The following is a 27,889-nucleotide window of genomic DNA, read 5'->3' on the forward strand; positions in this document are numbered from 1 at the left end:
AAAGGCCTTAGTTACCTGCTCATTTCCTCAAGAGGTTTTGTTTTTTGCCTCGCTACTATGGTTTAACAGAAGTACCATCTTATGGTGAAAATGAGTATTGCATGAAAGGTACAGTCCAGTCCTAGTTCAGCTCTAGTTGACATCTCTAAGTCATAGCAATTCTTTCTTCACATTCTTCTCGACATTTTAGTTAACTTTGGAAGGTTTTAAACCTTTTACAATTAGTACTTTTAAAGCTCCATCATACACAGCTGTACGTCTCTGCATGTCTCACTGTAGACTACAAAATCTGTATTTAGCTGGATTTCCAGGAAAAAAACATAAAAGATCAATCAAACTCAAAAGAAACTAAAACATCATCAGACAATAAATAAGGCATAATGTTAAAAAACAAACAAACAAAAGTGCAATGAAGTTAGCATTTAAATTAAGTTTTAAAACCATGTGCGCAGGACAATCCAGTCAATGACAATATTGAGAGCAGCTGGACCTTCATTTCCAGTCAGTAAGAAGCGAGATGGATCTGAACTGGTCCAGATGAAGGAAGAGAGGATGGGACTTTGTCACTGATGAGAAAATGTTTCAAAGCAACAGGAACTTGTCAGAATTCAACCACAAAGTTGAACGACTCAGGCTGCTGCAGTCACTTCCAAAGAAACGGTTTCCTGTTGCGCTGCATGCTCCAGTCGCCATTAAATATCACAAAAATAAAAGCGTCAGGACTGAACCGGGGGGTGGGGGGTGGGAGAGCAATTCTAGCCCCAGAAGCAACAGCCCTCAGTCACATCAAGAACAGCGCTTAGTTAGAACCTCAAACAAGATCGTCAGCGAAAGCAGATTTGTTTAAAAAAAAACAAAAACAAACCATGATTGAGGAAAAACACTTGAATCAGACAGCCGGTGCTATCGCAGAGTTTGGAGATGTCCAAAGGGAGATTTTAGGATTCATTGAGGGGGTAACGGGGTCCAGAGCTGGGCACTGGTATTGGCACTGTGCAGGCTGGCTGGTTACAGATCGGGCATCTGAGAGAGGAGGGGGAGGAAGAGGAGGAGGAAGGTAGGGAAAGGTTTAAGGGCTCAGTTCTTTCGGAAGCATCGGGGCGCTCAGTCTTCTATCGGTCCTTCAGTTCTCTCGTCACTCGCTTGGTGATTCGACCGCACAGCAGCCCCACCAGGAACAGGACGCACACACTCAGTGCGATCATGAACAGGATGTAGTTCTTGGAGGGTGATGTCATCACCTGCACGGCCAGGTCTGAGAAGCCTTCTGCTGGTGCCACCTATAGCACAGAGGGAGGGGGCTTGCATCAGTGTTTGCCTGGATAGAGTGAAGTATCTTTACACTAATAGAATGATTAGTGCACAAATGTTTTGAGGTACTCACAGCAACTACATTACGCAACCTAACAACTCTTCCTCTGATGCTACCTGTGTGTTGGCATCAGGGTGGAAGCTCTAGTCCCAATTGTCACAGTAATCCAACTACTGATGTTTACCTTTGCAGCATAGCTCCACATGTCGATGCGGTCTTGAAGCCTCTTCTTACACTCAGGCTGAAGGCGAACTCTCTTGTCCTGTAACGCCTCCATCAGACACGACATCTCTGCATGGAGAGGGACAGAAAAATCTAGTTTTGGTGACCAAACACAGTAAAAAGAATCTCAGTGAAAGACATTCAAACCCCTCAGCCTCCTGGTAGAAGCACCTATGGTACCAATTTGAAAATCCTATGTTGCCTGATTCTTGAGTTTTTGTTGGCATGACAACAATGATACCCCATGAGCCTTTCAGGCTGAGGTAAAGATGGACAAGCAAACTTTATTAGTAAACAGTCATTGATTGGGAAGCGGACTCTGATTAGAATACTTTCTTGACTCCATCTAACCAGCCTGACAGTTTTGCACAAGAAGAAAGATTGTGTGAAAGCACCCACGTCGTCCTCTGCCCGGCGTGATGGCAGCACAGTGGTGTTTCAGGTCCAGAGCACAGGCTGTGTGGAGGACCGGGTCCACAAAGATGTCTGCCTTACTTTCCTTTAGCATGTTCAGGACTTCCTGCAAACACAAACAAATAAAGGGATATGTGAGTTTTTACATTAAGATTCAGTGAGCATTTTTTTTGTTGCTGTGAAACCTAAACAAACACACCTAAAAACAAAAACATACAAGGTTACCTGAAAGTGTAACCAGTAGCTTTTGGTGGCTAATGTTAGACTTTTTTGCTAAGTGTGCCAAATTAGCTAATGAGAGTTTTCAGCCGTTTTCCCTCCTTCTTCTATGATACTATGAATGAAAATAATGAGATCATCTAGAAGCAACAGTCACAGTGACGCTAAAGTTTTCATTTGTGTGTTCAGACTTTGGCTCCTTTCATATTTTGAAGCCTTCTGAAACATACTGTACTAGTACAGTATTCTACACACTGCAAAATGTCCATGATATTTTAAAACCAACAGAAATATGCTAATAATCAAGTTCATCTTATGTTGTACTGTGGACACGTACCTTTTTACAGGCTTCCTGTCTGATTTTAAGCAGGTTGACTTTCAGACACTCTTCCACCTGACCAGTCTGCTCCTGGGCAGCCGCCTCCTCTGCGCACAATCTGGAGATCTGCAGAGGGAGAAAAAAAAGGAGGAGAGAATTGTTCATTTGTTTGTCTTTGTGTGTGTGTGTGTGTGTGTGTGTGTGTGTGTGTGTGTGTGTGTGTGTGTGTAAGCACGTACTTCTTCTGAGCAGTGCATCTGCAGCTGTCGGTCCAGTCTGTAGTCGAGCGCAGACTCCTGGAGAATCACTCTGATCTGGTCTTCGCAGTCTGAAGACAATCTCTAAAACAAACCCCGGTCAGAAAACACACAATTTCACAACAATCAATCACCATGTTATAGATTTTCGTCTTTCACAACACTGTTGAAAGGCATACACTACAACTTACAGCAAAAACAATGTCTGCCTGTATCTTTGAAACAAACACGACCTTAGTAGAGTTGTGCTCTAACCTGGTCAGCATATTTGAGTTTGAGGCAGGCGATGACCTGACCCTCCAGTTCACCGTCCTCGCTCGCTTTGTTCAGGATGGACTGGCAGAACTTTGGGATGTCGGCTCGACATGCCTTCCTCAGCACTGGGTTCAGACGGTAATCTGAAGGGGGAGGAAGAGAAGGATGAGGACAGAGGACGCTACGGTCTTTTTTACGGGACTCTGTGTGTGGTTCTGTGTGGTTCTGTGTGAATACCTGTGTTCTGTGTGATCTGCCTCTTGGTGATCATCTGTTTACACTTGGGATCCATCAGCTCACTGTTCTTATTCTGCTTTAGACACTGGAGCACATTCCTGGCATCCGCTTCTGTACAGAACCGCTGCAGGAGAGAGTAATGGTGTTTGTACAGATAATGAGATCTAGGAACACGCTGACAATTACTCCAAAAAGACCATAAAGCCATAGTTTAGTCACACTGTGTTAAACAGTTAATGTGAGGCTGTAAAACTGTACATATAAAAGTAAATATGCAGAAAAAGTAACTGAAAGGTAAATGTGTGCAAAATCACAGGAAGTCCAGAACGTGGGTCATCTGTGAAGAGGAATTAAGTCCATTTACTCATTTCAGGTTGTAAAACACTCACGTTTTTACTCCTTTAAATCTTTCTTAAACATATAGCTACTTTTTGGTTTACAATTTATATAAAGAATATGTGCTAAGATTATAAAATGTAAACCACTGCTAAAATTAAATCAGTAGAAGTTTCCTATCAAACTATTTCAGCAGGTTTTGCAGCACAAAGGTATAGATGAGAAAAAACTTTAATAAAAGAGTGAGGTTTCACAACTCTCAGTCAAAGACACAGCACCACAATGACAGAATTCAGTCCCAGTGCTTTTCCCCACGATCTCCTCTCCCTTTTTCCTGCCTCCATCACCTTGATCATCTGTTTGCAGACTCTCATGAGCTGGTAGTCGAGCTCGGGGTCGCTCATCTCCACCTCCTGCAGTCTGAAGATCCGCTGGTGGCAGCGCTGGCTGAGCTGCTTCTTCTGCTCCTTCAGACACTCAATCATCTGAGTAGGAGCAGAGGGCCAGGACGAGTGAAGACAAGAACGATAAAGAGTGGAGGCAAACAGCAGAAAAGAACAATACAATGCTTCTATTCTTACACAACACTCTGCATTCCCTACCTGAGCGTTACCAAATGCTACGTTGGGACACAGACGACTGATGTCTGACTTGCAGGGCTCGTACAACTCTGGTTCCAACCGAATATCTTCGGACTGAATGAGAGGGAAAAAAAGGAAACTTTAGTGTTTTTCTTAGAAAAATTTTTACAAAACTGATTTTTGACAAAAGTAAAAGTAAAAGTAGAACCAAAGTAGAACCTGGTTTTACAGATTAAATGTCCCGTGGTGCTTTTCTGTATCACAGTTCACACAGTAGTGTGTTATTGTCTAGTTTTATAAATCCTAAAAAAACTTATGCTTAAGGAAACACTAACTTTAATGCTGGTCTATAAACTGTAGGACTTAAACATTACTTGGTGGTTCTATAGTGTCGTAGTTTACACATTCCCTTAATGAGGAAAAGATCCCTAGTGCGATTCAAGATGGAGACACATGTCCCTTTTGGGTTGTGTCATAAAGGACATCTAGTGTTTAAACCACTGAACAGCCGGAAGTAGCGGTTTCTTATCGTGAGATACTGATAAGAAAAGTTATTTCTTATAGCGACATTCCCGATCAGTGTTGACCAGGAAAGATCAACTTTGCAAGATTTCTTTCATATTACAGTAAAACTCCAGTCACCAGTGCTGCACTATGAACATAGTAAAAAGATGGATTTATCCTCCTTGTGAAAAGTGAAGTTAATGCAGATGGGCCTCGGGTAACTCCCATGGCTACAAAAAGACTTCCAGTTGTATAGAAGGATTTCTCTATGACCTCAGTAAACACTTCCCAGCTTATAGGTTTATAAGCTCAGCTCCTGGTTTCTAGCTATATTGAATAAAACATTAAGTTAGTGAATTGTGGAGGCTGTAAAACTGTAAAGAGTCCGATACGAGTCAGTGAAGTTCACATCTATTTATCTGGAAGGTTGCATGTCTAACCTGTTGCTAATAAGTAACTGCAGCAATCCCGGCAATAAATGTGCACGTTTATTCATGTTTTTGTATGTTAGAGCCCTGAGTTCAGGTCAGGAAATTCGGCTTGCGGTAATGAAGAGGAGGCTTGCGGTCATGTTACCTCTATGCCACACTAGCACCTACAAGTTCTCTTCTCCTCTGCCTTTGGTGTAAAACGTATGCGGCTGGTCTCTAGACACATACATAAAACATCTATTCAAGATGATGGAGCGCATTAAGGGAGTTTTTCCTTCCCACTGTCGCCAAAGTGCTTGCTCATAGGGGGTCATATGATTGTTGGGTTTTTCTCTGTATCTATGAAGCGCCTTGAGGCGACTTTTGTTGTGATTTGGCGCTATATAAATAAAATTGAATTGAATTGAATTGAATCTGTTTGTTGGAACATGTCAATGCAATAACTATATTCGTTAGCGCAACACTATTTTTTTCTATTAAGCTACTTGTGTGTTTCATATATGTTTCAATGTTAGCTAATAGGTGTCACCACTGTTTTGACAATAAGGAGGCTTTTGACTTTTTCCCACACTGCAGGTTTATTGACCCATCCATCAAAAATACGTGAAACTGTCTGTACATTTTTACACTTTCATGTTGGCAACAGTGTGAGGAGCAAGTTTACAGTCATTAGCTAATTAACCAAATTTAAAGATAATCCCGGCTGAAGACACTTCTATGTTGGCTTCACTTTTTATACCTGGATGCTATGTCCATTTTTATATACAGTCTAAAATTAAGTTTAAAGTGCTGAGATCAAATGACATAAGCAAAACATTGTGTTGTCATGGATACGTTAGGGGTTAGGTAACACTGTGGCTGGCAGACTGTCTGAAAGAAGTCTGAGTGTGTTTGCATGTGTGCGTATGTGTGTGTGTGTGGTACCATCTCCAGCTCCTCTACCCGCAGCTGTTTACGACATTTCAGAGACACCCTCTGCTCCCTGGCCTCCTGCAGCGTGTCATTCCTCACTGTGGTGCTGAGGCAGATGACAACATCCACTCTGCAGGGTCACACAGAGAGTCACTTATGTCCAATTAAATCAGTTAAAATGTTAAACTAAAGCTCAACCTCAAGGAGATTTTGCACTATTCTCATTGGTTAGCAGTCATAGAGTCTCACTTTTTCTTGATGTTTGGACACAAGCGCAGAACATCCTCCTTGCAGGCCATTTTGAACTTATAGGAAAACCGGAAATCCTTCATTTGAATCTGAGAGAGAAGCACAGGGATACTATGGTGATAGTATTATCCTTTTTTCGTTTTTACAATTATTTGCATTTATTTCATTCTTGTTGTCACTATTGTGTAACTCAAAAACAATATTCAAATATTAAAGCTTCTCTGAGTCTATCAGCTCTTTGAAGATAAAATTCAAAATCAAAGACAAGAACAACAAGAAAAAGAAACTGGTATCACAGAGTAAAGAGAGAAACAGAGACAGAAAACAGAATTTCATGATCACTCACCAGCTGGAAGTGTGTAACCCCAACTGCACATTTGTCATTCATCTCCTTCTGGTGTTTATTCTGAACCAAACACTCCATCAGATCACCTGTGTCGATCTGGTTATCAGCTACATCCTGCACACACAAATAACAATGCAAACATCCAAAATCTTTCTATTTACGTGACATTCAGGGACAACAACGCACAACACCACCACAGTGTCGTTGTTCAGTGGAATAAATGAAAATGCTCCGACTATACTCCGGAAAATAAATACACGGCTCAAAAAAACGTTCCTTCTTACACAAAAGAACAGATACTGATCCTGTTGATGGGTTAAGGACCTCCTACAGTCTTGTCCAGCTCTCTAAAGTAATTGTCTCTCTTCTGGATTAACAACCCTCTGAGCTATTAAACTAACCAGACCAATATTCTAGAGTTTTCACTGACTTGATGCTATAGTCTAAATAAAAAGTGTTCCTTTGATTATTTTAACGTGTATATTCTTGAGGAACCACACTGAATAACATTTATTTTAATGCAAGCAACAGAAAAGAATGCATTAGTGTTGGCCAACCCATGTGTAGGCATGAACACAGTAAAAAAACAAGACCAAAAGCACTGTGAGCAACTGAAACATATGTTTACGTACCCTGCAGATTTTTAGCATTTGAGGTTTGAAGACAAAATGTTTTAAAGTCTTTTTGACACAATACCCACTCTACATAACTTCACAAACGGGCATGCAACAGGTTACCGCCACCACTTTTCCCTCACGTGTCCTAAGGTAAAGTCAAATATGCTCACGTGGCAGTGTGCCTGAATGACGGGCTCACAGGCTCTGATGAGGAGAGCGTCGATCTGGATGTCCTGAACAACGAAACAGACAGCAACGGGTCATAAATGTGAAGGTGAGACAAGAATCACTTGTGTCAACACTGTTTCTCTAACAGCTCCTGCCTGCTTTCGGTTTAGCTTTGCTAACCTCTGACTCCAGCTCTGTCAGGTTGCCCACGACGTCCTTGCAGCCGGAAACTAAGTCCTCCAAATGATCCTGCAGACATTCCAGCTCCTGGACAGAGGCACACATTCAGCAGCAAGAACAAGAGCATTTCAACCATTACTGTGCGGCAGCCCCTAATGTGTGAACCTCTGCATCTATAGGCCGGTTTACATGTGAACTAGACTAGTCCCAGTATTTTCCAGCCACAGGATTTATGACACTGTGTGCACATCAAAGACCACAGGCTGCCAGAATGGCGTCAGAGAACTCTAACAGATATAAGCAGCAGTAACGGCCACTGTGTGCTCACCTGTCCAGCATCTGTCTTTTCGCTGCACCACTTGCCGAGGTCGGTCATGCAGCGTTTCTGCAGCTCTGGGTCCAGCTTCACATCCAGCGCCCTCTGGTGGAGAATCCTCTGAACTTCCACCTTACAGTCCCGAGATAACTGCAAACAAACACATACATCACTGGTCACAAGGTTGAAACACACACCCATTCACAGTTTTCTTCTGTGAGGACCCATGATGACGTGTGGATGTGTATTAAGTAGTTTAGTAAGTGCCAGGTTCTGATATATAATGAACATTATTGTCACAATCATTTGCCTTTTTTCCCCAACAGAACTGCACAGACCCTGCTGGCAGAGAACACCCTTTACAGGGTTTTATGTTTGGCGTTGTAGTTGGTTTGTTATTTGTTTGCTTACATTCTCAGTCTGCTCAGTTAGTCTCTCTCTGGTTGGGGCCTTACCCGGACTTCCAGTTTTTATCATTATCATGTTATTTTGGATGGAGGAAATGGATAGCTAGTTAATTAAATTAAATGAAATGTAGATTAAATGGGTTTCAAAGGGGTATAAATTGTGAGCTATATGTAGCTCACTAGATTAAAAGGGGGTATTATGCATGATTCATAGTTAAAAACATGGGTATCTTACACTGGGTGTTGATGTAGCCTCTCAGTTCATCGTCTACCTGATGCCTCTCACAAACAGAAGATTTAAACAGCGGTTGGTTGCTCTGAGATCATACAGAGCCGGCACTGTGCAAAAGTCCTGAGCCACCCCTCATTTCTTTGTATTTTGCATCCAAAGTGAGTTTCTTCTACTTTTAAAAAAAAAAATGGTCCGGAGCAACAGTTCTCCAGCCTTTCAGAAGATCTTTGTTTGACTTCTGCTGCTTTTCCCCTCATTTTTTATCCAGTTTTTGTACAGTCTGTTTTCAGAGGACTGTTTTTACACCTAACTCCAGGCCAATTTGAAATTGTCTCGGAATGGTGTGAAACGTGTCCCTCAAAAAGCTGAGGAAACTAGTGGCAGACCTAAAAAAATATCTACAACAGACAAACAATATAAGTAAGTCATGTCCTTAAAGAAGGGGAAAAAAACAGCAAAGCACCTGAGAGAACTGCCCACAAAGACTAGACTGACTGACTGAAGAAGGTGGCCATGAATTTCCATTTATGTTTATAATACTTTACTGGACCAGTTTCCCATTAACTATGTGAAGAAATAAGGGCTGCTCGAGGCTTTTGCATAGTACTCTATAGTAGCAGTCTGAACCCTGAGCTTGGGATTGTTTGTACTGATCGAATTTTTTGGGGAACTTTAGAACTATACAACACAAAATAAGGAAAACCATATGACCTGCACTAAAGTACTGTGTTGCAGCGCTACCTGGTGACCAAGAGATTAAAGCCCAGACTTGCTATACCAGCTAGGAAGCCAAAAAGAAATCCCCTCTGTCATCTTGTAAATCCTTATTTTCAATAATCTGTCATTTTCAGGAAATTTGATGAAAAAGCTAAAAAAAACTGTTACATTCCGTGAGGCTGTGGGAGTGTGTGGGTGTGGTGTTGTCCTCTCCCTCTCCTCCTCCTTTTTCTTGCCCCTCCCCCTTGTCTCTCTTTGCCCCTGCCGTCTCCCTCAGGAAGCAGCTGCTGCTCGTCTGCCCTCGTTTATCACCAATTACCTTCCAGAGGTGATATAAGCTGGAGGAGAGCGGCGCGTTGGGTGGGAGAGGCTTCTGGTGGATTTCCGCTGTGTGGGTCTGCACGAGGTGTTGGAAAGGGCCCTGTGTGTGTGTGTGTGTGTGTGTGTGTGTGTGTGTGTGTGTGTGTGTGTGTGTGTGTGTGTGTGTGTGTGAGAGAGAGAGAGAGAGAGAGTGAGTGTGAGAGAGAGAGAGAGAGAGAGAGAGAGAGAGAGAGAGAGAGAGAGAGTGTGTGTGTGTGTGAGAGACCAGCCCACTGTGTGTGGTGAGTGTGAGTAGCTCTCAACTGAGCAGTTGAAAAATCTTTAAAAACCTGAATTCTCCTGGTTACTCATGTACTGATTTACAATAACACAGCCTGCATTGATTGAGGTCACCATCCCCATTCACCGCAGACTCTGAATGTACCACGACGCATTACTAACCTCGAGTGGCTTTTTATCTCTGTGGAACGTTTCATGCTGCCTACAGTAAAACTCTATCACGAAGCAGAACTTTTCTCCATTTGTAGAAAAAACGCATCATTCATGACAGCATTTTCAAGACAGCGCTTTCAAACATGAGCCAATCTGGATGCACTGCTTTTAAAACACGAGGGAAGTTAAATCATCACAACATGGACTGAATATGAAGCACGATTTGAAGCATTTTCTTTTGCGCCAAGTTACTTTTCAACTGCTGTTTTTTTCATTATTTTTTTAAACTGATTAATTTTCATGACAAATATTGATCTTTAGTGTTTATCTGTTTAGTGGCACCACTTGTTTTCCTGCAGCTGCTCAACAGTTTCAAGTTTTAATCCAAGCGTGTTTAGCTTGCCAAATGACTGTGCATTTACACACGTAGTAAAGGCTCTTTTGTGTGGATGTGTGAAACAGCTAAAATGTCCCACTTTTCTGAACTGGCGCTCACACTGAAGGTTTGTGACACATACATACACCATGATTACTGAGACCATATAATTATATCAAATCAAGCTGTCAAGGGTCTTCTTTATAATCAGTATAATTACTCAAAATCAGGGCGAAGTGGATTTCCAACTCATTAATTTTTTGGAAAGAGAGAGAAAGTGATTATACAGATTTTCAAAACAAAGCAGAGCAGTCAGGGTTCATCATTTGAACTACTGAACCTGTGACTTAGAAGGGTACAAGCCAGCACTTCAGTAGCAATTTGTGTCACGAGAGTGAACAACTAAACTGAATCCTGCTCCTAGATTAGCTTTCATAGTTTCATGATGGATTTTAAAATGTGCTCTTGTCCTCTGAAGGACTTGCTTTTACCATCTATATACCAAAATTAAGAGCACTTTTGCATTAGTTTGGGTGTCTTTTAATTTTAGGTTGCTGTAGCGTCGGCAAGATGCTTAAGACCAAAAGTTCCAGATACTTTTCATAACTTAATGCAGACACATCATCATTCACACTTTTAAACATTTGAAGTTCCATAGAAGTAAAGTTTGACATTAGACTGACTCTGATCATGCCCCGAGTTGTTCTAGCGCCACCACGGGGTTAACAGTTTGATTCAGCCTCGCTCCAACCATCACCATTACAATCATCATCCAGTTAACTCCTCACCAGGATCAGTACGAGCTGATTTAGGTAAAATCAGAGTTCTTACCTGCTTTTCAGATTTCGCCTGTTAAATTTAAAAAACAGAGTTATGCCTGCTGCTATGACCAAATATAACCCTGAACCAACCAAAATATTATACCTAAACAGCTTAGTGCGGTCTAAAGTGTTTGCTTCTGCTGTCAACATACCCGTCTTCCCTGCTCCTCTGTGCGGTAGGCATGGCGATAGAGGCAGGAAAAGACAGCACCCGGTGGCATCACCTCGTTGGTCTCGTTCCAGCCGTGTGTGTGGCAGAGGCGGGCGGCGTCAGCCTGACATTTCTTATAAAGGATGGGGTCCAGTCTGGAAGACAAAAGCTTAATGGATACTAAAACACACCCACAAAACAGACCTCCTTCAAGTCCTGTTTCCTGCTGATTCAAGTCATTCTATTGTACAGTTTCAGCTGTTTTTTTTTTTTTTTTTTGTTTTTGTTTTTTTCATGTTACCCATCACTACTCCCAAAATCATCAGCCTGCCACATTTTCTGATACACTACATGGAAAAAGTTACTGGGCCACCTGCGCATTACACCTACAGGAGCTGCTCGGGCATGGAATCCCACACCACAAAGCTCCCAGCACTCAGTTTTTGCGCTGATGTTAATGCCAGAGGAGGTTTGCAATGCTACAGTTTTTTCCTTAGCAGAGCGCTGGTGGTTTTTACCCACTGTGCACCTTAGCACTCTTTACCTTACAATATGAAACAACTTGAGGTGAATACGGCTGTAATTTGGTGCTATATAAATTAAACTGAATTGAATTGAACTGGAACTGAATTGATAGGAAACAAATGCCACAAGTTGACTTGCTGCCATAGTGCACTTCACCCTATTAGAGAACCATGCTTGAATTCAGTGAGCTGTAGAAGAACGTCTTTTGCGTGCTGATGAAAAAAAGAGGCTAAGTATCTAGCTGGACTTAATATAAACCAGGAAAACAAGCTTAAACACCAGAGAAAGTTCTACAGCTGAACAATGTCGATTTGTCGCATTCCCATCAGCATCAGCGGGCACACTCACTTCCAGTCTCTGGATATAAAATACTGAAGCTCTAACAGGCGGTGTTCACAGTCCTCCACCATCTTCTCTGTGTACAGATGCTCCATCAGGCATGACAGAATCCTGCACACCGACACACACAGACATACCAGCACATGAATCAGTGTTTACCAGGGAATCCGAAGAATGAAAAAAGGCAGATTTTGAAAGCAGGCGTCCTTCTCCTGCAGGTCTCTCTTGCTGTTTTAAGCCCCCTGTTTTAAACGTTAACAATTACATGTGATGCCTATGGGATAAACATATGCTGTTTTTTTGTTTTTAATCAAACTCCAATCTGCCAGGTTAAAGTCCTACGTTTCAGCTATCGCCGCACTGTATCTTACCTGCGACATGGATATTTTCAATCTTTCATGCTACAGTTTCTAAAGCCGAAAAGCAGAAGCCAGAGAAGGTGCAGTTGAGTCTAAGCTCCCTCTAGACTACTTGAATTACAATATGCTGAATGGTAATTACGTAATTTTCAACACAGTGCGGCTCCCCTTAACTTTAAGCACATACGCGATTAAATTGTGGTCATGGTAATTAAGACTATTAATTTTAGCACTTGTGTCTGTTTTGGTTCCTTTTTTAATATTCTTATGATAAAAAAAGCAGCGTGTCACTGTTGTACTCGGTCACGGTAACAGCAGCAGTGAAAATATGAATGCTTATGTACTTATGTAAGTCTTAATAAAAACTACATTTAAAAAGTATCATCTGATTATCATTTAAAATTCCGATTAAGCTTAACCTGAAAGCAGTTGCATGTGTGCACGTGTGTAACCAACTCACATTGGGTCTCCATTGCGGATGTGTTTGCAGGCAGTCTGGATAACGGACTCACAGGCCTCGTTGAGAGCCCGGTCGATCCGATAGTCGCCTCCTGGATCAGCAGACTGGATCAGAGTCTGAAGCTGCAGTGAGGAAAAATAATATTCGAATATTCAGGAAATAAATTTAATGGCAAGAAACTGGATTTTATTTATTTGTCATTATTTTATTGACAACCTATCAACCCCCAGTAACTGCAAATCTGATCAAACAAAATTCTGCCCGACATGACACGACAACTCAGAGTACCGTGTCTGCTGTTCGTGAAGTATTTAGCCAATACAAAATCTGAATGTTCTTCACTGACAACAACATTTTTGATAACTAAATTTGCAGTTTTATTTCATGATGACTGATTGAATGAAGGACTGATTATTTCATGCAATGGTCTTACAGCGTTCTGGCAGACGCTGTCCATGGCATTGCTCCGGTCACCACGACCGATTCTCATCAGACAGTGCAGTGTGCGGCCTTTGCGGTGCAGGCCGGAGCACTGGGCCTCGATCTCCGTCCGGCAGTGAAGCACGATCTCCGGACTGAGAGAGAAATCCTCCATCAGCATCCGCCGGTAGTCCAGCATCTCCCCCTGGCATTCTCCGCTGACCGGATGCCCTGCGTAGCACAAGAACCACCTATTACTAACACAATTAACAATGAATGCACATGAAATGTAGATAACTTCACACCCTATTCATTATGCTTGCAATTATATTTATAAAAAAAGAAATACTCTTTACTTAAAGCTGTATTCATTTACTTTTTGGCTACTCTGGGATTTCAAGGTCTCATTTAACAATATATTCCAAATAAATTCTATATAGAGAGTTTAAGTCCACCACATAAGGGTTAAGTCCAATCTTTACTCTAAGTTATATTTTGGTCTCCTCCTTTGTTCACCATCTTCTAGCTTTGTCAATCTAGTGTTAGATACAGGAGATTGATATTAAGAAGATTTTTGCAACCCTGAGTTAATGACCAGTTTTTCTCTAAACACCCCCCCCCCACCACCACCACCACCACCAACAACAACACCACCACTCACCACGGTGCACAGAAGCTTCAAGGCACAGGAGCAGGTATGACAGTCGGGCTTCACGGGCACGCGGCAGGCTGGTGTCCAGGCTGCAGCGCTGCTTCCTCAGGTCCAGCTTGCAGGCTTTAGCTAACGAGTAACTAACTCTGTAGTCCTGAGAGATGAGCTTCTGACGAGTGGTGAGAGCATCACGGCACTTTGAAGGCGAAGGAGGGGAGAAAGGTTATTAGAGACCAAACAAATTCACTAAAGTTTACTCAAAAGCCCTACAGAGTTTCATCAATCACGATCGTGCAGCCCTGTCAGCCACGCCGAGGAACAAGATGAATAAATGAGATGGTTGTACCTTTTCCGACATGGCCTCTTCAAACTTGTGATTGAACAGACACTTGTAGACTTTCCCTTCTCCTGCCTGAATCTGTGGAGAAAAGTAGAAAAGGGTTTCCGCTCTGAGATGTTAAAGGGATTTGCCAGCCCCACACAGCTTGTGTTTCTACAGTTGGAAACCAAGAGAAACCAGTTCATGTATAATTTCCATATTTTCTGAATGCATTAACTGTTTGTGTCTGATCACCGGAAGCATGAACATCATGCAAGCAGCGGTAGAGCCTCCTTACGTTCTGGCAGAACCTCTCGCGGTCGTCTCGGCAGGAGAAGTAAAGGTGTCTGTCGAGGTGAAAGTCATCTGAGGAAAGTTCCGCCACCCGCAGGATCGCTTTCTGACACTCCTCTTTGATTGGATGAGCACGATCCTGTTGCTCCACCTCCCTCACTAACGCCTTCTCGAGACAAGCGATCACTTCACCCTGGGAGTGAATGTCCTGTAAAGAGACATCAGGGATTCAGAGAGAGGGCAATGACACTCTGAATATGCTGATGATCTATAGGCATGGTGTCATAATGTAGTGGTTTACACATTCCATTGGCAAGCAAACGGTTGCTGGTTTGATTCCAGCTGGCTTACAAAATTCTTGCAGACCAAAGAGTGGGTTGACTTTCTCTTCCATATAACGAGAAAGAAATTAATGGGATTTGCAAAAACTTCCAACTATATTTTACCAAATGGAACTTAACAGGACACAATGTAACGTGGGTACAGTACAAGACTCGACACTATTTATATGTTTGAAAATAACAGTAACAAGTGTTGCAAGTGCATAAATGCTAAAAATCTTAGGGTTAGTTTAGCCCGTTTCCTGGGGGTTACTAGGCAACATGATTACAATATAATATGTAATATTGATAAGAACCTTTGTAGGCCTAAGATGTACTTGTGCGCCAATTGTGGACTGTGTAGGAGGACATCATATACAAATGGAGATTTTGTGTATTATAATAAGCACTAAATAGCCTGCACTTGCCACTTGGAGAGGTGGGTTTCCTCTGGTTACGCCACCTTATTATTTTTGTCGTTTAACCCGAAAAGCCTGTAAATGAACCTTTCCTGATTTATGGACTCCATTTTATGATTTATTAACTTCTGCATATATTTGCACAGTCCTGACCTTGTGTCCTATGTTGATGCTGCCGCAGCGCAGGCTGTTGATATCTTCTTTGCATTTGTCCATGAAGCCACAGATCAACCTGTAGTCGCTGAAGATGATGCTGGTCATCTTGGTGATATACTGGTTACACTGGTACTCACTGATGTTAACACGGTGATCCACCAGGCAGGACACCAGGTAGCCCCTCCCTCGCTCCACCTCATTACACTCCTTTATCTGAAGGTGCAGAACATTTGACAGGTCAGAGGAGAGCAAAGGACAGACCTAGAACTTCCCTGTAGAGTCAAAGGCAGACTGACCTCAGTGATGGTGCTCTTACAAATCTCCATGGCCACAGATTCAAACTTTGGATCTGTGGTTAGATTGAGTTTGTAGTTCCACAGAAGCTGATTGAGGAAAAAAAAGTTAGGATTTCAATTACAATCCAATTTATATGTTAATTAGAAATGAAACATAGTGAACATGACTAAAAAAAAGCCAACTCATTAACTACAACTAGTAGCAAAGAGTTTGTGGTGGTCGTATAAAGCATTGCATTTAATTAGATAATTTCTCTTCTTTATTTTTGGAGGAGGCACAATTGTTAAAAGTTTCTCTTGAGAAAGCAGCTTCTAAACTCACAAAGTTTCTTTGTGAATGTGATGTTGAAATAGTCCAAATCTAAGTAATCTACCCTGAACGATTTTACAAAAGAATAGTTTATTCAGAGAGAACTACGCCTGAACGATCAGACAGTCCCCATCCTGAAGACTGATGATTTTTAAAGGATTTTAATGACAGAAATAAGACCTTCCAATGTGCTCTTTTTATTGTTTTCTAATACTCTGTGTATCACTTTCTTATCAGAGGGGTTCCAGCTGCAGCATCCACAAACAACAGCTACTGAAAGTCGGTCCACCGAGAAAATAAGATAGAACAAGTGAGCGTGTGACATGTCAACTGCAGCGAGTGCTTTCCATGCTGTAATAAAGACAGTCCAAGTGCTCCATAAGCCTTGTGGTGTTTCATAAAGCTGCCTGCTGTTAGCAGCCCTGAACTCTGAATATTGAAGGTTTATCATCCAGAAGGCACGGAGACGAGCTTTCGGAAGCTCTTAACGCAAAAAGAGGAGAAACTCCTAATTTAAAGTTAGACGGCGTTGATGTCAGTGACGGTCATCAGCTGGCAGTGTGGAAGCTGTGGGTTCTTCAAAGCTAGTATTTAGAGTGGGGAAGAGAATGTGAAAGGACCTTGTTAAACAGAGAAGAGAGGATCATGGTCAGCGGTCGCTGATAATTAGACTGCTTTATTTTAAATTCTCTAAATGTTTCCAATAATCTGTCCGATTGTACAGTGCATTAAAATATGCAGGTCTGTGACACTGCTCCAAAAAATATACTGAATTGAATTAGTATGCACAGACTGCTTTTTAGACCGATATTGTATTAGATTCTACATTTCTACTTGTTTACTATTTATGGACATATTAAGACATATTTCTAAGATAATATAATCCAGTTTACAGTAGTGGTTGTGGCCCTGAGTCAATAAACATACTAACATACTTGCATGCAGAACGTTTACCATGTTCACTCCTTTATATGCATTTTAATATTATATAAATATATTTCATGCAAGCAGTCATCTCATTGCACTTTATATTGTAAGGTAAAACCTCTGAAATATTAGAGAGAGAACTACAATGATCCCCTATAAGGAAAACAATTGGCTACAGTGGTGAGGAAGAACTTCCATTTATCAGGAAGAGATCTCTAGAATCAGGTTCAGGCAGGGGCAGACCTCTACCATGACTGATTAGGAGTGAGAGGAAAGAGCATACAGAAAAGTATAGAGTTAAGCAAATAGGACAAAACTAAAACCAATTATATCTGCAGTAGTTGGGGATGACATAAATGTTACAAATATTTGTTATGAATAAATTAAAGGCATAACGCAGTGATCACGAGACATGGATGGAAAAGAGTCCTCAGGTGACAAAGGTTCGTAAACTCAGCCAAAAATTTAAGTGTAAACTTTTCAGCAGTTGGTACATCACAGCTGTGTGTGTTAGGATGTTCTGTCAACCTTTGAAATTACATATTTCAATATGTTTGGTTTAAATTCTTTAACAGCAGGGGCAAATAACAGTAACTTTGACTTAAAAATCTGTCAGATGCAGTGAAATAATTCCAGCAGTCCAAGCAGGACAGGTATGTACCACCCTGCATATCCAAAAGGCTAATTATCACATTTGATTTCTTGGTGAGTTAACTTTAAGCCAAACAGACTTGGTTAAAATTTTGATTTGGCCTGACAGCATTAGCCGAGTATGAAGGCACGCCTCTGTTATATCTTTCTTTGTCTCACACTTGTACTGTTTGATTAAAAAGTTCTGCGTGAATTTGTGTGTTTTAAAACAAATACTCACATGGTTGCAGTCAGGAGCAATATCAATTTCCTGCAGAAAGACAAAAAGAGGGAGAAATGTGAATCTTCAATTCAATGAAATTTTATTTATATAGCGCCAAATCACAACAACAGTCGCCTCAAGGCGCTTCAGTAGATTTAAACATCTTTCAACACTCTAGTTTAATCCATGCTTCCATCAGAGAGACACAAATAGTCATTTGTGCTTTAAGGGCTACCTTGGTATTTTTACTGCCATATTTTGTCAACATGCTGCAACAATGAGATTTCCAAGTTTGGCAACACCCTAACCTAAACACGCATCGGAACCAAAAACAAACTCTGACAAACTCCAACTTTCAAGCAGCACCATAGCCAGAGATAAAAGGAAAAAGTTCCAGCACCTGCTTGTATTTCTTTGTGCACTGGTTGAACAAACTAGATATAATAAGATAGTAAGTGTGTTTAGAGGTATCGGAAGGTTTTTTGTTTTATTAGTTATATTTATATGCTGAACCTACTGCACCATGCATTGGTTAATAAACCAACAAGACTCAGCAAAGGCACGGTTAGTTACACTGAAACCCTTTAAAACTGTTGAGCTTGTTGGCAAGCAGTCCATTTTCCTAAGGCCATGTGAGTATAGGCAGAGTTTCCAGTTAAATGTTGCTAATTTTCATTATATGACGATTGTTAAGACTGATTTTATATCACCAAGATTTGGTCATTTAAAAATCTGATATACTGGGCAACGCTTTTTTCATTCAGACACATAAAAACAGATTTCCCTAAAATTTGTTTATGCACAGTTATCTAAGAATTTAAGACCGTTTTAATTAATATATGCATTTTTAAAATAAAGTTTGTTTTACTATCAAAAGTTGTTGACTACTGATTTACACTATGCTCAGCTATGCTTGTGTTCATGGACTTGTAAACGTGTTTCCAATACAGAATAGCGCCCTCTGACAGAAAACTATGCAACATCAACACTCATAATATGGTTGACGGGTGTTTCTCCCATTGCTTCTTTACTTTTAGTTATTGGCCATTATAAATGTTGGTCCCAATAAATCAACAAATAGATAATATTGGTTAATATATAGCCGGGTGCTAATAATTGGTATAGGTCAATTAAGTTGGTCAATATATACACTTAAGGAGCGAAGCTATATTTGTATTATCTTTTATTATCTTCACCCAATGTAGTTTAATGTTAGCATGACATCTAAGAAAAGATGGAACTGAACTATTAACAAACTGATTGGAAACTCGGGTAAATTTTGCTACTAGTAAGTAATGTGGCCTAAAAGCTAAATTTTCGCTTTTTGTAAAGTTACTTTGTACAATTTAGGACTTTTATCACAAGGTAGAATTCTTCTATCTGCATATAAAATTATTTAATGTTGCTATCCTGAAAGATGATTTTAAATGAATAAATCTGTGCTCTAGTAGCCACAAAAAGAGGTGGGCCAAGTACGATTTGCAGAAACGTTGAGCTAACACTAGCTTACATAATATCAACCCTATTTCAACTTCAGTCAGCCACTTTTCAGAACAATATACATAAGGCTTAGATAAACTATAGCCTTTCATTTTTTGAAGTTCTGTTGCCTTAGTCAATTTAGATGGTGTTACACTTTTGTTCAACAAGGGGTTTTTTAATATCTCGGAAAAAACATTTTTGTAAAACCAACCTCTGCAAAAATAAAGGAAAGCAGTGCAGACAAGAAATGTGCCTACTGACTCGCCTACTATGTAAAACCTAGACTCGTGCTCCATGGCTAAATCGAAGGTAGGATTTTAGTGCAACTGAGTGAGATTGAAAATACATAGAGTGCATTTTTGGAACTGTCCCTTTAGCTTCAGAAAGAACAGTTCAAAAATACCACCAACATTGCCCTAAAGCGCTGAGCAAAGTAATGTTTTTTTTCTCCAAAACGCAGCAGTTTAATATGAACAAAGCAGCAGAAGCTCTTCATAGACTCGCCCACAACATCCTTGACTATCAGACAAAAGCCAGCAGCAGAAGCTCTTCTTACATCTCCACATCACTTTGCTGTAAAAAGACATGAAAGCACTTTGTGATAACTCTGCTGCGCCCACGGGAACAGCGACAAAAGGCCTTCTTTTGATTTTAAACTCTCATTTCCACTAAATGCTTCAGACACAAAGAAATCAGTGTAATAAGGATACAGACCCTTGGTGGGTTCCCAAATTAAAAAAAAAAACTAAAAAAAACTAGTCATACTATGAGTTATTAATTAATGAAGAGCTGATCCATTCACATCAAAGGCTTTTGAAAAAAGACCATATTAATCAACTAGACTGATCAAACTGAAGTGGAAAGGATAATTGTGCCTTGGTAAGGGGCAGAGAGATAAAACAAATTGGGGCTGATGTGTTCCACTGAAGACTCTACATGTACAACTCTATACATGTTAAAAGTAGCCTGGCTTTTTCTGCGACTAAGTCATTGAAATAACTATACAGCAGAAACTACTCATGGAGATGGACACACCGAGAGATATCACTAATTCCTTAACGCAACTAAACTTTTAGAGATCTTTTTATGTGTCATTGTAGAGGCAATGCTTACAACTTGACACTAGGAGCCCCAAGAAGAGATGAGAACTTGTCAGTTTGGAACAAGCTTTATCTGTCATACAGATGGCCTCACATTTGACTCTAGAATATTACAGTGTACAAAAGGGTTCATGATCGACTTAATAACTGAAAGGTGCCTACGCATAAAAACACAAGCTTAAATCATCACACCTCCACCACCGAATAGGCTTTTGCCCTGTTAAACCATCCAAATTAATGTAAAGGAAATAGCAGTCTATCAGAGTTAGAGATACTTCATCATCAATTTAAACATAAACAGCTTTAATTGTCCATTGTAGTAATGACCCGCCTGGGGCTGTTTTTGTTTGACGGGACCAACGGTAGCCTCTTTCTCTGTGACTACATCAGCGTTTCCTTTAAATCCTGAACATTGCACTTAGGACAACGATGTTACTACGGTATAAGCAGAAACACTGAGTAAAAAAAGAATTGTAGGACTGCAAATGCTACCCATAGCTACACAGCATCCTGGCACGCTATCTCCCCATAGTTATTATTTGTCACAATGCCTTAATGACCACAGCTCTAGAAATATCCCTGGCTTCTTTCTGCTATTGCAAAGTGACTTGCTGTTACTTTATAACTGTGTTGCTGTTTCTCAGACGTCTATCAGCTGTCAGATTTCAGGGCTTACACCACCACAAATAGATTCTCAAACTGGGTGTACTGAAAGCTCATGCTGCTCAGCTGCCCCTGTTACTGCCACTATATGTGTGTGTGTGTGTGTGTGTGTGTGTGTGTGTGTGTGTGTGTGTGTGTGTGTGTGTGTGTGTGTGTGTGTGTGTGTGTTTCTCTAGAGAAGAGGCAGATTTATAAGAGCCATTTACCTCTTCGGGAGGCCACAGCTGTTATAGAGTCAAAGCAATGTAATTATCTCTGTAAAGAGGGCATCACTCAGGGCTGCTGGAGGAGGTGTCTCGTGTGTGTGTGTGTGTGTGTGTGTGTGTGTGTGTGTGTGTGTGTGTGTGTGTGTGTGTGTGTGTGTGTGTGTGTGGTGTGTGTGAGTGAAAGAGCAGATGAAGTTAACATGATGATTAAAAAAAAACTCACATGGGAAATTTTTTTCAGGGACAGTACGGGTTGTGTAACAAATGGTTTGCAAGATAGCTCATTTAAAATATTCTTTAATGTAAAGCAATTATAATTTCTTATTGGCTATGAACACATTATATGTTAAGTCTTTTATCATCATCATTTTGTCCTCCATTATCTATTTATACAGAACCATGTAACTGTGTATATCTGTGGAGTACAGTGCAAAATGAGACTGACGTGGTGATACTTTAAGCTTTTGCTGTATTTGTGACAATGACTGAGGTTGATAAAAGACATGGAAATCTATTATCACTGTACAAAATGTATTTTAAATGTATTAAGTCTATCAGTGAACATGTGTCATTTTCTATTGCATTAAATTATATTTTTTTCATTATTTTGCTCTATATTGTATATTGGCCAACTTATGTTAACCAGACACTTGATTTGGTAGACCTGTTAAAGTGCTTACTAATGGAAATATCTAATTAGCCAATGATATGGCAGCAACGCAAAGTATTTAGGCATGTAGCAAGGGTCAAGACAGCCTGCTGAAGTTCAAACTGAGGATCAGAATGAGAAAGAGAGGTAACTGAGGTGTCTTTGAACGTGGTGTGCTTGTTGGTGCCATGCTCTAGTCTGAGTGGAAGGCAACAGTAATGTGATTGCAAGGTATGCAGACGAGCATCTCTGAGCGAAAAACACATTGATCCTGGAAGCAGATGGGCTACTGCAGAAGAAGCCCACACCAAGTTCTTGTCAGAAAGGGAACCTGAATATAATTTGCATGGGTTCAGCAAAATTGGAAAATAGGAGACTGGAAAAAGTTTCCTGGTCTGATGAGTCTTTAATACAAGATTTTTCATGGTGGAGTCAGAATTTGAAAACATGGATGCATTCTTCCTTGTATCAACAGTGATGGTGATGCTGTAATGGAATGGTAGCCCATCAGATGATAGTTACTTCCAGCAGGATAATGCAGCATGCCAAAAGGCTCAAATCATCTTCAACTGGTTTCTTTTTTGACTGGACTCAAACATTCTCTATGAACAACAGATTTTAATCCACCTAAGGACCTTTGGGATGTGATGGAACAGGAAATGCAGATCATTCATGTGCAGAAATCTGCAGGAACTGATGCTGTCATGTCAATATGGACCAAAATCTCTGAAGAATGTTTCCAACAACTTACTGAATCTATTCCCCAAAGACTTAAGGAAGCACTGAAGGCAAAAGGGATGTAAACTCAATATTAACAAGATGTTTTTTAATGAAGTGACCAGTGAGTGTGGATATAAATAACAAGGTAGATTCTCTACCAGCCTCCTTCCTTTTTGCTAGACCTAGCTAAATGTTCAGTGCAATACAAGAGGCTCTCATGCTTTCCTGAATGTTACCAAACTACAAAGTGTGGGGTAATTATTGTAAATGGGCTGGTTCTTACAGTATCTAGCCCTTTTCTACTCTAACTGAGCACTCAAAGTGCTTTTATACGAGGAAAATTGCTGTTGCGTTTTTCTGAAATGACAGAAAGTTAAATCAGCTCCTCTTTGAAACCATTTCACCGTAAACTTTATGAAGAAAAGAGAGAATTTATTGCAGGAATGTCTTATTACTCTGCATTTTTCTCAGCTTTGTGTACCAAATTTCCTACTGGGAAAAACAATTATACATAAAACTAAATTAAATAAATAACTTAAACATCAAAGTAAATCAAAAGTGAACACAATCTATACATCTAGCATAACAGAGAAATGTCTTCTGCTTGTACTTTTAAAATAATGGAATTTAGTACGATACAAATGACAGAACAAATTCCTTATATGCTGAATTTTTAGGTCTCAATTTGGGCCGCTGAATTTTTTGTTCCTTTTAAAATATCTGATACATGTGAAATCTTGGAATAGATCTAAATTTGTGATCCCAAACCCCCACAAAAAAAGCCAAGTAAAATAAAATAACATGGTTCAAGTCAGTATTTCCAAAACCCTTCATATGGTTTTAAAATTTTTATGATTGTTTTATAAATATGAGCTAGTGTAAAGGATCTTATCAGGAAGAGATTAATGAGTAATCTGACCCTGTTTTAAGTTGGTGTGTGTGTGTGTGTGTGTGTGTGTGTGTGTGTGTGTGTGTGTAGCCTTTTAATCAAACTGATATATTTTTCTTTAGATTTGAATCCAACTTTTTTAAAGCAGAGACAAAAAAGCAAACATTTACAATATAAAGGAAAAAACATATCGCTGTATGTATGTATAATTATTTGTTGAATTTAAAGCATTTTTCAACTAAAACCATCACGAAATGTACTATAGTCACGTCACAAGCTCGGGTGACTTCTTCAGAAGTGCTTTAGTGTTTTACCCAAAGATGTTCAATTTAAAAATGACACGAGGCAGGAGACTTTGCTTGAACAATCACTTCTAATAGCTGCAGTGCAGCTTAGGACACTTTGCATGAGGAAACACTTTTAAAATAATTAAATAGGTAAGAAGTGAACTGACCTAGAAAGCAAGATAACAATCTGGGGGGAAAAAATCAGATTCAGACTGTAAACTTGCCTGTAGCTTGCCTCCACCAGTGTGTGAATGTGAGAGTGAATGAATAGTGGCATTGTAAAGCGCTTTGGGTGCCTTGAAAAGCGCTATATAAATCCAATCCATTATTATTATTATTATAAACACTGTATGTTTATCATATGGTCATGTAATAAAGCAGGCTGTGAGGGTATCCTTCACTGGACGCATTAAGAGTGAGACTGAAGAACTGCAAGACCACAGCGGTTACTGATTAACAAACAAATAATTTGATCTCTAGTTGTAGTAGTGTCCCCTTGCTTGTTTATTTATGGAAAGAAATTAGATAAAAATAAGAGAATCTGTGCATGTAGGCGGCCAATCTTTAAACAGGCACAGAGTGTGAAAGTTGGTTGTATTCTTCGTCACTATGGCACAAAGAAACAAGACAGGAATCATGTTTAACTGGGGTTTAACTTCAGCCGGCAAGTCACCTGACAGCTGGATGACTGCACTCACACCACACACTTCACACCTCACCAGGTTAATAAGTACTGCACTGAGGTGGAAAGAGGGGTGGTAAAAGCACAAAGCACATTAAAACCTCTCCCTTAAACTACAGAATGCAGTTGAGACAGCCCTGCCAGGTGCAGAGGTCGAGAAGGGGGTGAAGTTCATTCGGGATGTCACGTGGAATAAATTAAAAAATGATTAAACAGTTAATCAGATTAAGCCTGATATTTTTGGTAGAGATTAATCTATTTGTTGTTTAAAGACTAATCAGGTTTCATTTAGCTAGTTGCTCTTCAGCCTACAGCCTAAACACAACCAGTTTATAAGCATTTATAACAGCAGACATGATTTTTGATTGTGCTCATGGAACATCAGTTAAGGCCACACAGACAGAGTAGTGTGGATTACTACAGGGGATACCTTTTATTTACTCCTGGGGCCACAGGGCAAGAGCCTCTGTGCTGAAGTGTGAACATTCCTAGGTTGAAAAACACACAATTTACTTAAACATAAAAAAGTGAGCAGATTTTCAGGATGAGGGGCTTTTCACACAGTCTCATCAACTGACCACAAGCAAGTAAGAGAAAACTAACAGGTAGATATCAATTTGGGATAAAATCTACACTTAGCACTTGAAGACCTTCAAGTTTCGTTTTTTGAAGGAACTACGTTTTTTGTTCACTTTTGTTATAAAACAAAACAAAAACAAAACACACACACACACACACACACACACAGAGTTTTAAAAGCACTAAATACGCCACTATCTCTGTATGCGTGTGTGGATGTCGGGTAAATCGTGGATTTTTGACGTACTAAAAGAAAAAGTGTGTTTAAACGGCTGCCCGGAGCGTCACACGGATGGAGGTGCAGATGTTCACCTCTGCATCACAGCCATGCTGACAACCGGGGTGACTAAACCCACTGGGGCGACACACCCAGCAGATGCCCATCACCTCACCTGAACCCGAACACTTTACCGTGGGGAGGGCGCCTACCTCTTTGCGGTCCTGCAGACACTCCAGCACTGCCAGGTTGTTGGTCCAGGTGTGCTTGGGACAGAGGCGGGTCAGGTCCTCCCGGCAGGCCTCCTCTTCCGACAGCTTCCAACCGGTCGCCCTTCGAGGCTGTGAGGCCCCAGCGGCTGCGGCTGCAGGTGCATCCTTCGCCGGCGGATCAGCGGGTCTCAGGACGGGCGGGTTGTGAAGCTCGGCCGGGCCGCTGGCAGCCTTCAAGCCGAGGACGGAGCCGAAACTGCAGAGGCACACGGACGACAACAGCAGCAGCAGCTGAGCGCGACTGTACGCCGCCATCTTCACAGCACTGTCAAGCTAGTCCTAATACATGACGACATCACTTCCGGTCAGCGAGGTAACGGTGAGCTTTATTTACCGAAATAAACACACAACTTCCGGTCACTTGAAAAATAAATAAATAAAGCTTTACTGTACTCCTTTAGTAACAGCGTCAGTGTACCCATTGTTTTTACATTGTTGTTTACTCTAGTAAGCAATACGACACGATGATCACGTCACATGATCTCCAGCTCTAGTTTATAGCGATTTATTTTCATTTAATAGCATCAAAAAGAATCAAAGAATCAACTAAATGTAGGAAAAATAACGCGAATAAACTTTTCAAATATAAATAATTGTCGTTTATTTACATAAGCATGTTTCCACACAAAACTATCAGCCTGAATTACTTTTTTAATGCTAGATATTCCCCCACCTTAAAAACAAAACAAACAAAAACAAAACAAAACTTGTTTCGAAGTTCCTGCTCTACCTTTTTTTGTGACAACAAATACATTATTTCTTTGGCATCCATTGTACAAGGACAATGCAAGTCCGAATATTCAAACAATTGTTGGATATATCCCGGGAAGTGCGCACACTGTGTCTGAGGAGGATGTGCGGAGGTGCTTCAGGAAGGTGAACGCACGCAAAGCTACTGGTCCGGACGGGATTCCCGGCCGCGTCCTCAAGTCATGCGCGGCTCAGCTGGCTGGAGTGTTCACGCACATCTTCAACCTTTCCCTCTCTCTGTCTGTAGTCCCAGCCTGCTTCAAAATGGCCACCATCGTCCCTGTACCCAAATCCTCCACCATCTCCTCATTGAACGACTGGCGACCTGTAGCGCTGACCCCCATCGTAAGCAAATGCTTCGAGAAGCTGGTCAGGGACTTCATCTGCTCTGCACTACCCGACTCACTGGACCCTCTACAGTTCGCATACCGCCACAACAGGTCCACTGTTGATGCCATAGCCCTGACACTACATACTGCCCTGTCACACCTGGAGAAGAGAGACACGTATGTGAGAATGCTGTTTGTAGATTACAGCTCAGCATTCAATACCATCGCCTCTGTCAGTGCGCCCCAGGGCAGCTGTGGCTACAATGTAGCTTGCCATCGCCAGTGTGTGAATGTGTGTGTGAATGGGTGAATGACTGAATGTAGTGTAAAGCGCTTTGGGGTCCTTAGGGACTAGAAAAGCGCTATACAAATGCAGGCCATTTACCATGCCATCGTTCCCTCGAAGCTGGACAGGAAACTGCAGGATCTAGGACTGAGCAGCTCCCTCTGCAGCTGGATCCTTAGCTTCCTGTCTGACAGACGCCAAGTGGTCAGACTGGGCAGCATCACCTCATCCCCCGTCACACTGAACACTGGTGCTCCACAGGGGTGTGTACTGAGCCCTCTCCTGTACTCACTCTACACCTACGACTGCACGGCCACTAACAACTCCAACATCATTGTGAAGTTTGCGGACGACACTACAGTGGTGGGTCTTATCACTATTGGTGATGAGACGGCTTACAGGGAGGAGGTCAGCGCCCTGACCCACTGGTGTCAAGACAACCATCTCACCCTCAACGTCGCAAAAACAAAGGAGTTGATAGTGGACTTCCGGAGGTGCAGAGAAGTACACACCCCCATCACCATCAACGGCGCTGCTGTGGAGAGAGTGAGAAGCTTCCGGTTCCTTGGTGTACATCTGGCTGAGGATCTTACGTGGTCAGTACACACAAATAAAACAGTGAAGAAGGCGCAGCAGCGCCTCTTCTTTCTCAGGAGACTGAAAAGATTTGGCATGAGCCCCCGCATCCTCAGGACCTTCTATCACTGTGCCATTGAGAGCATTCTCACTGGATGCATCACCACCTGGTATGGCAACAGCACCGCCTACAACTGCAAAGCTCTCCAGCGAGTAGTGCG

At 41.2% G+C, this 27,889-nt stretch overlaps 1 protein-coding gene across 1 annotated transcript; it reads right to left on the bottom strand.

The window, feature by feature from the left end:
- Positions 1 to 405: 405 nt before the first annotated feature.
- Positions 406 to 26,012, bottom strand: LOC113013457 (Golgi apparatus protein 1-like). Its single transcript, XM_026154406.1, has 26 exons — positions 25,668 to 26,012; positions 18,000 to 18,029; positions 15,892 to 15,978; positions 15,593 to 15,808; positions 14,705 to 14,908; positions 14,434 to 14,505; positions 14,097 to 14,283; positions 13,449 to 13,666; positions 13,016 to 13,137; positions 12,206 to 12,307; positions 11,334 to 11,487; positions 7,888 to 8,025; positions 7,560 to 7,646; positions 7,382 to 7,444; positions 6,595 to 6,708; positions 6,249 to 6,337; positions 6,012 to 6,129; positions 4,174 to 4,266; positions 3,919 to 4,056; positions 3,236 to 3,359; positions 2,999 to 3,141; positions 2,726 to 2,827; positions 2,505 to 2,612; positions 1,934 to 2,054; positions 1,497 to 1,603; positions 406 to 1,280 (listed from the first exon to the last, which is right to left on the bottom strand). Exons 1-26 carry the CDS (start codon positions 25,980 to 25,982, stop codon positions 1,113 to 1,115), a joined length of 3,420 nt encoding a protein of 1,139 aa, XP_026010191.1. The 5' UTR covers positions 25,983 to 26,012; the 3' UTR covers positions 406 to 1,112.
- Between the last annotated feature and the right edge of the window lie 1,877 nt (positions 26,013 to 27,889).

Source organism: Astatotilapia calliptera, chromosome 1, assembly GCF_900246225.1.
Source record: "Astatotilapia calliptera chromosome 1, fAstCal1.2, whole genome shotgun sequence".
Classification (NCBI taxonomy): Eukaryota; Metazoa; Chordata; class Actinopteri; order Cichliformes; family Cichlidae; genus Astatotilapia; species Astatotilapia calliptera.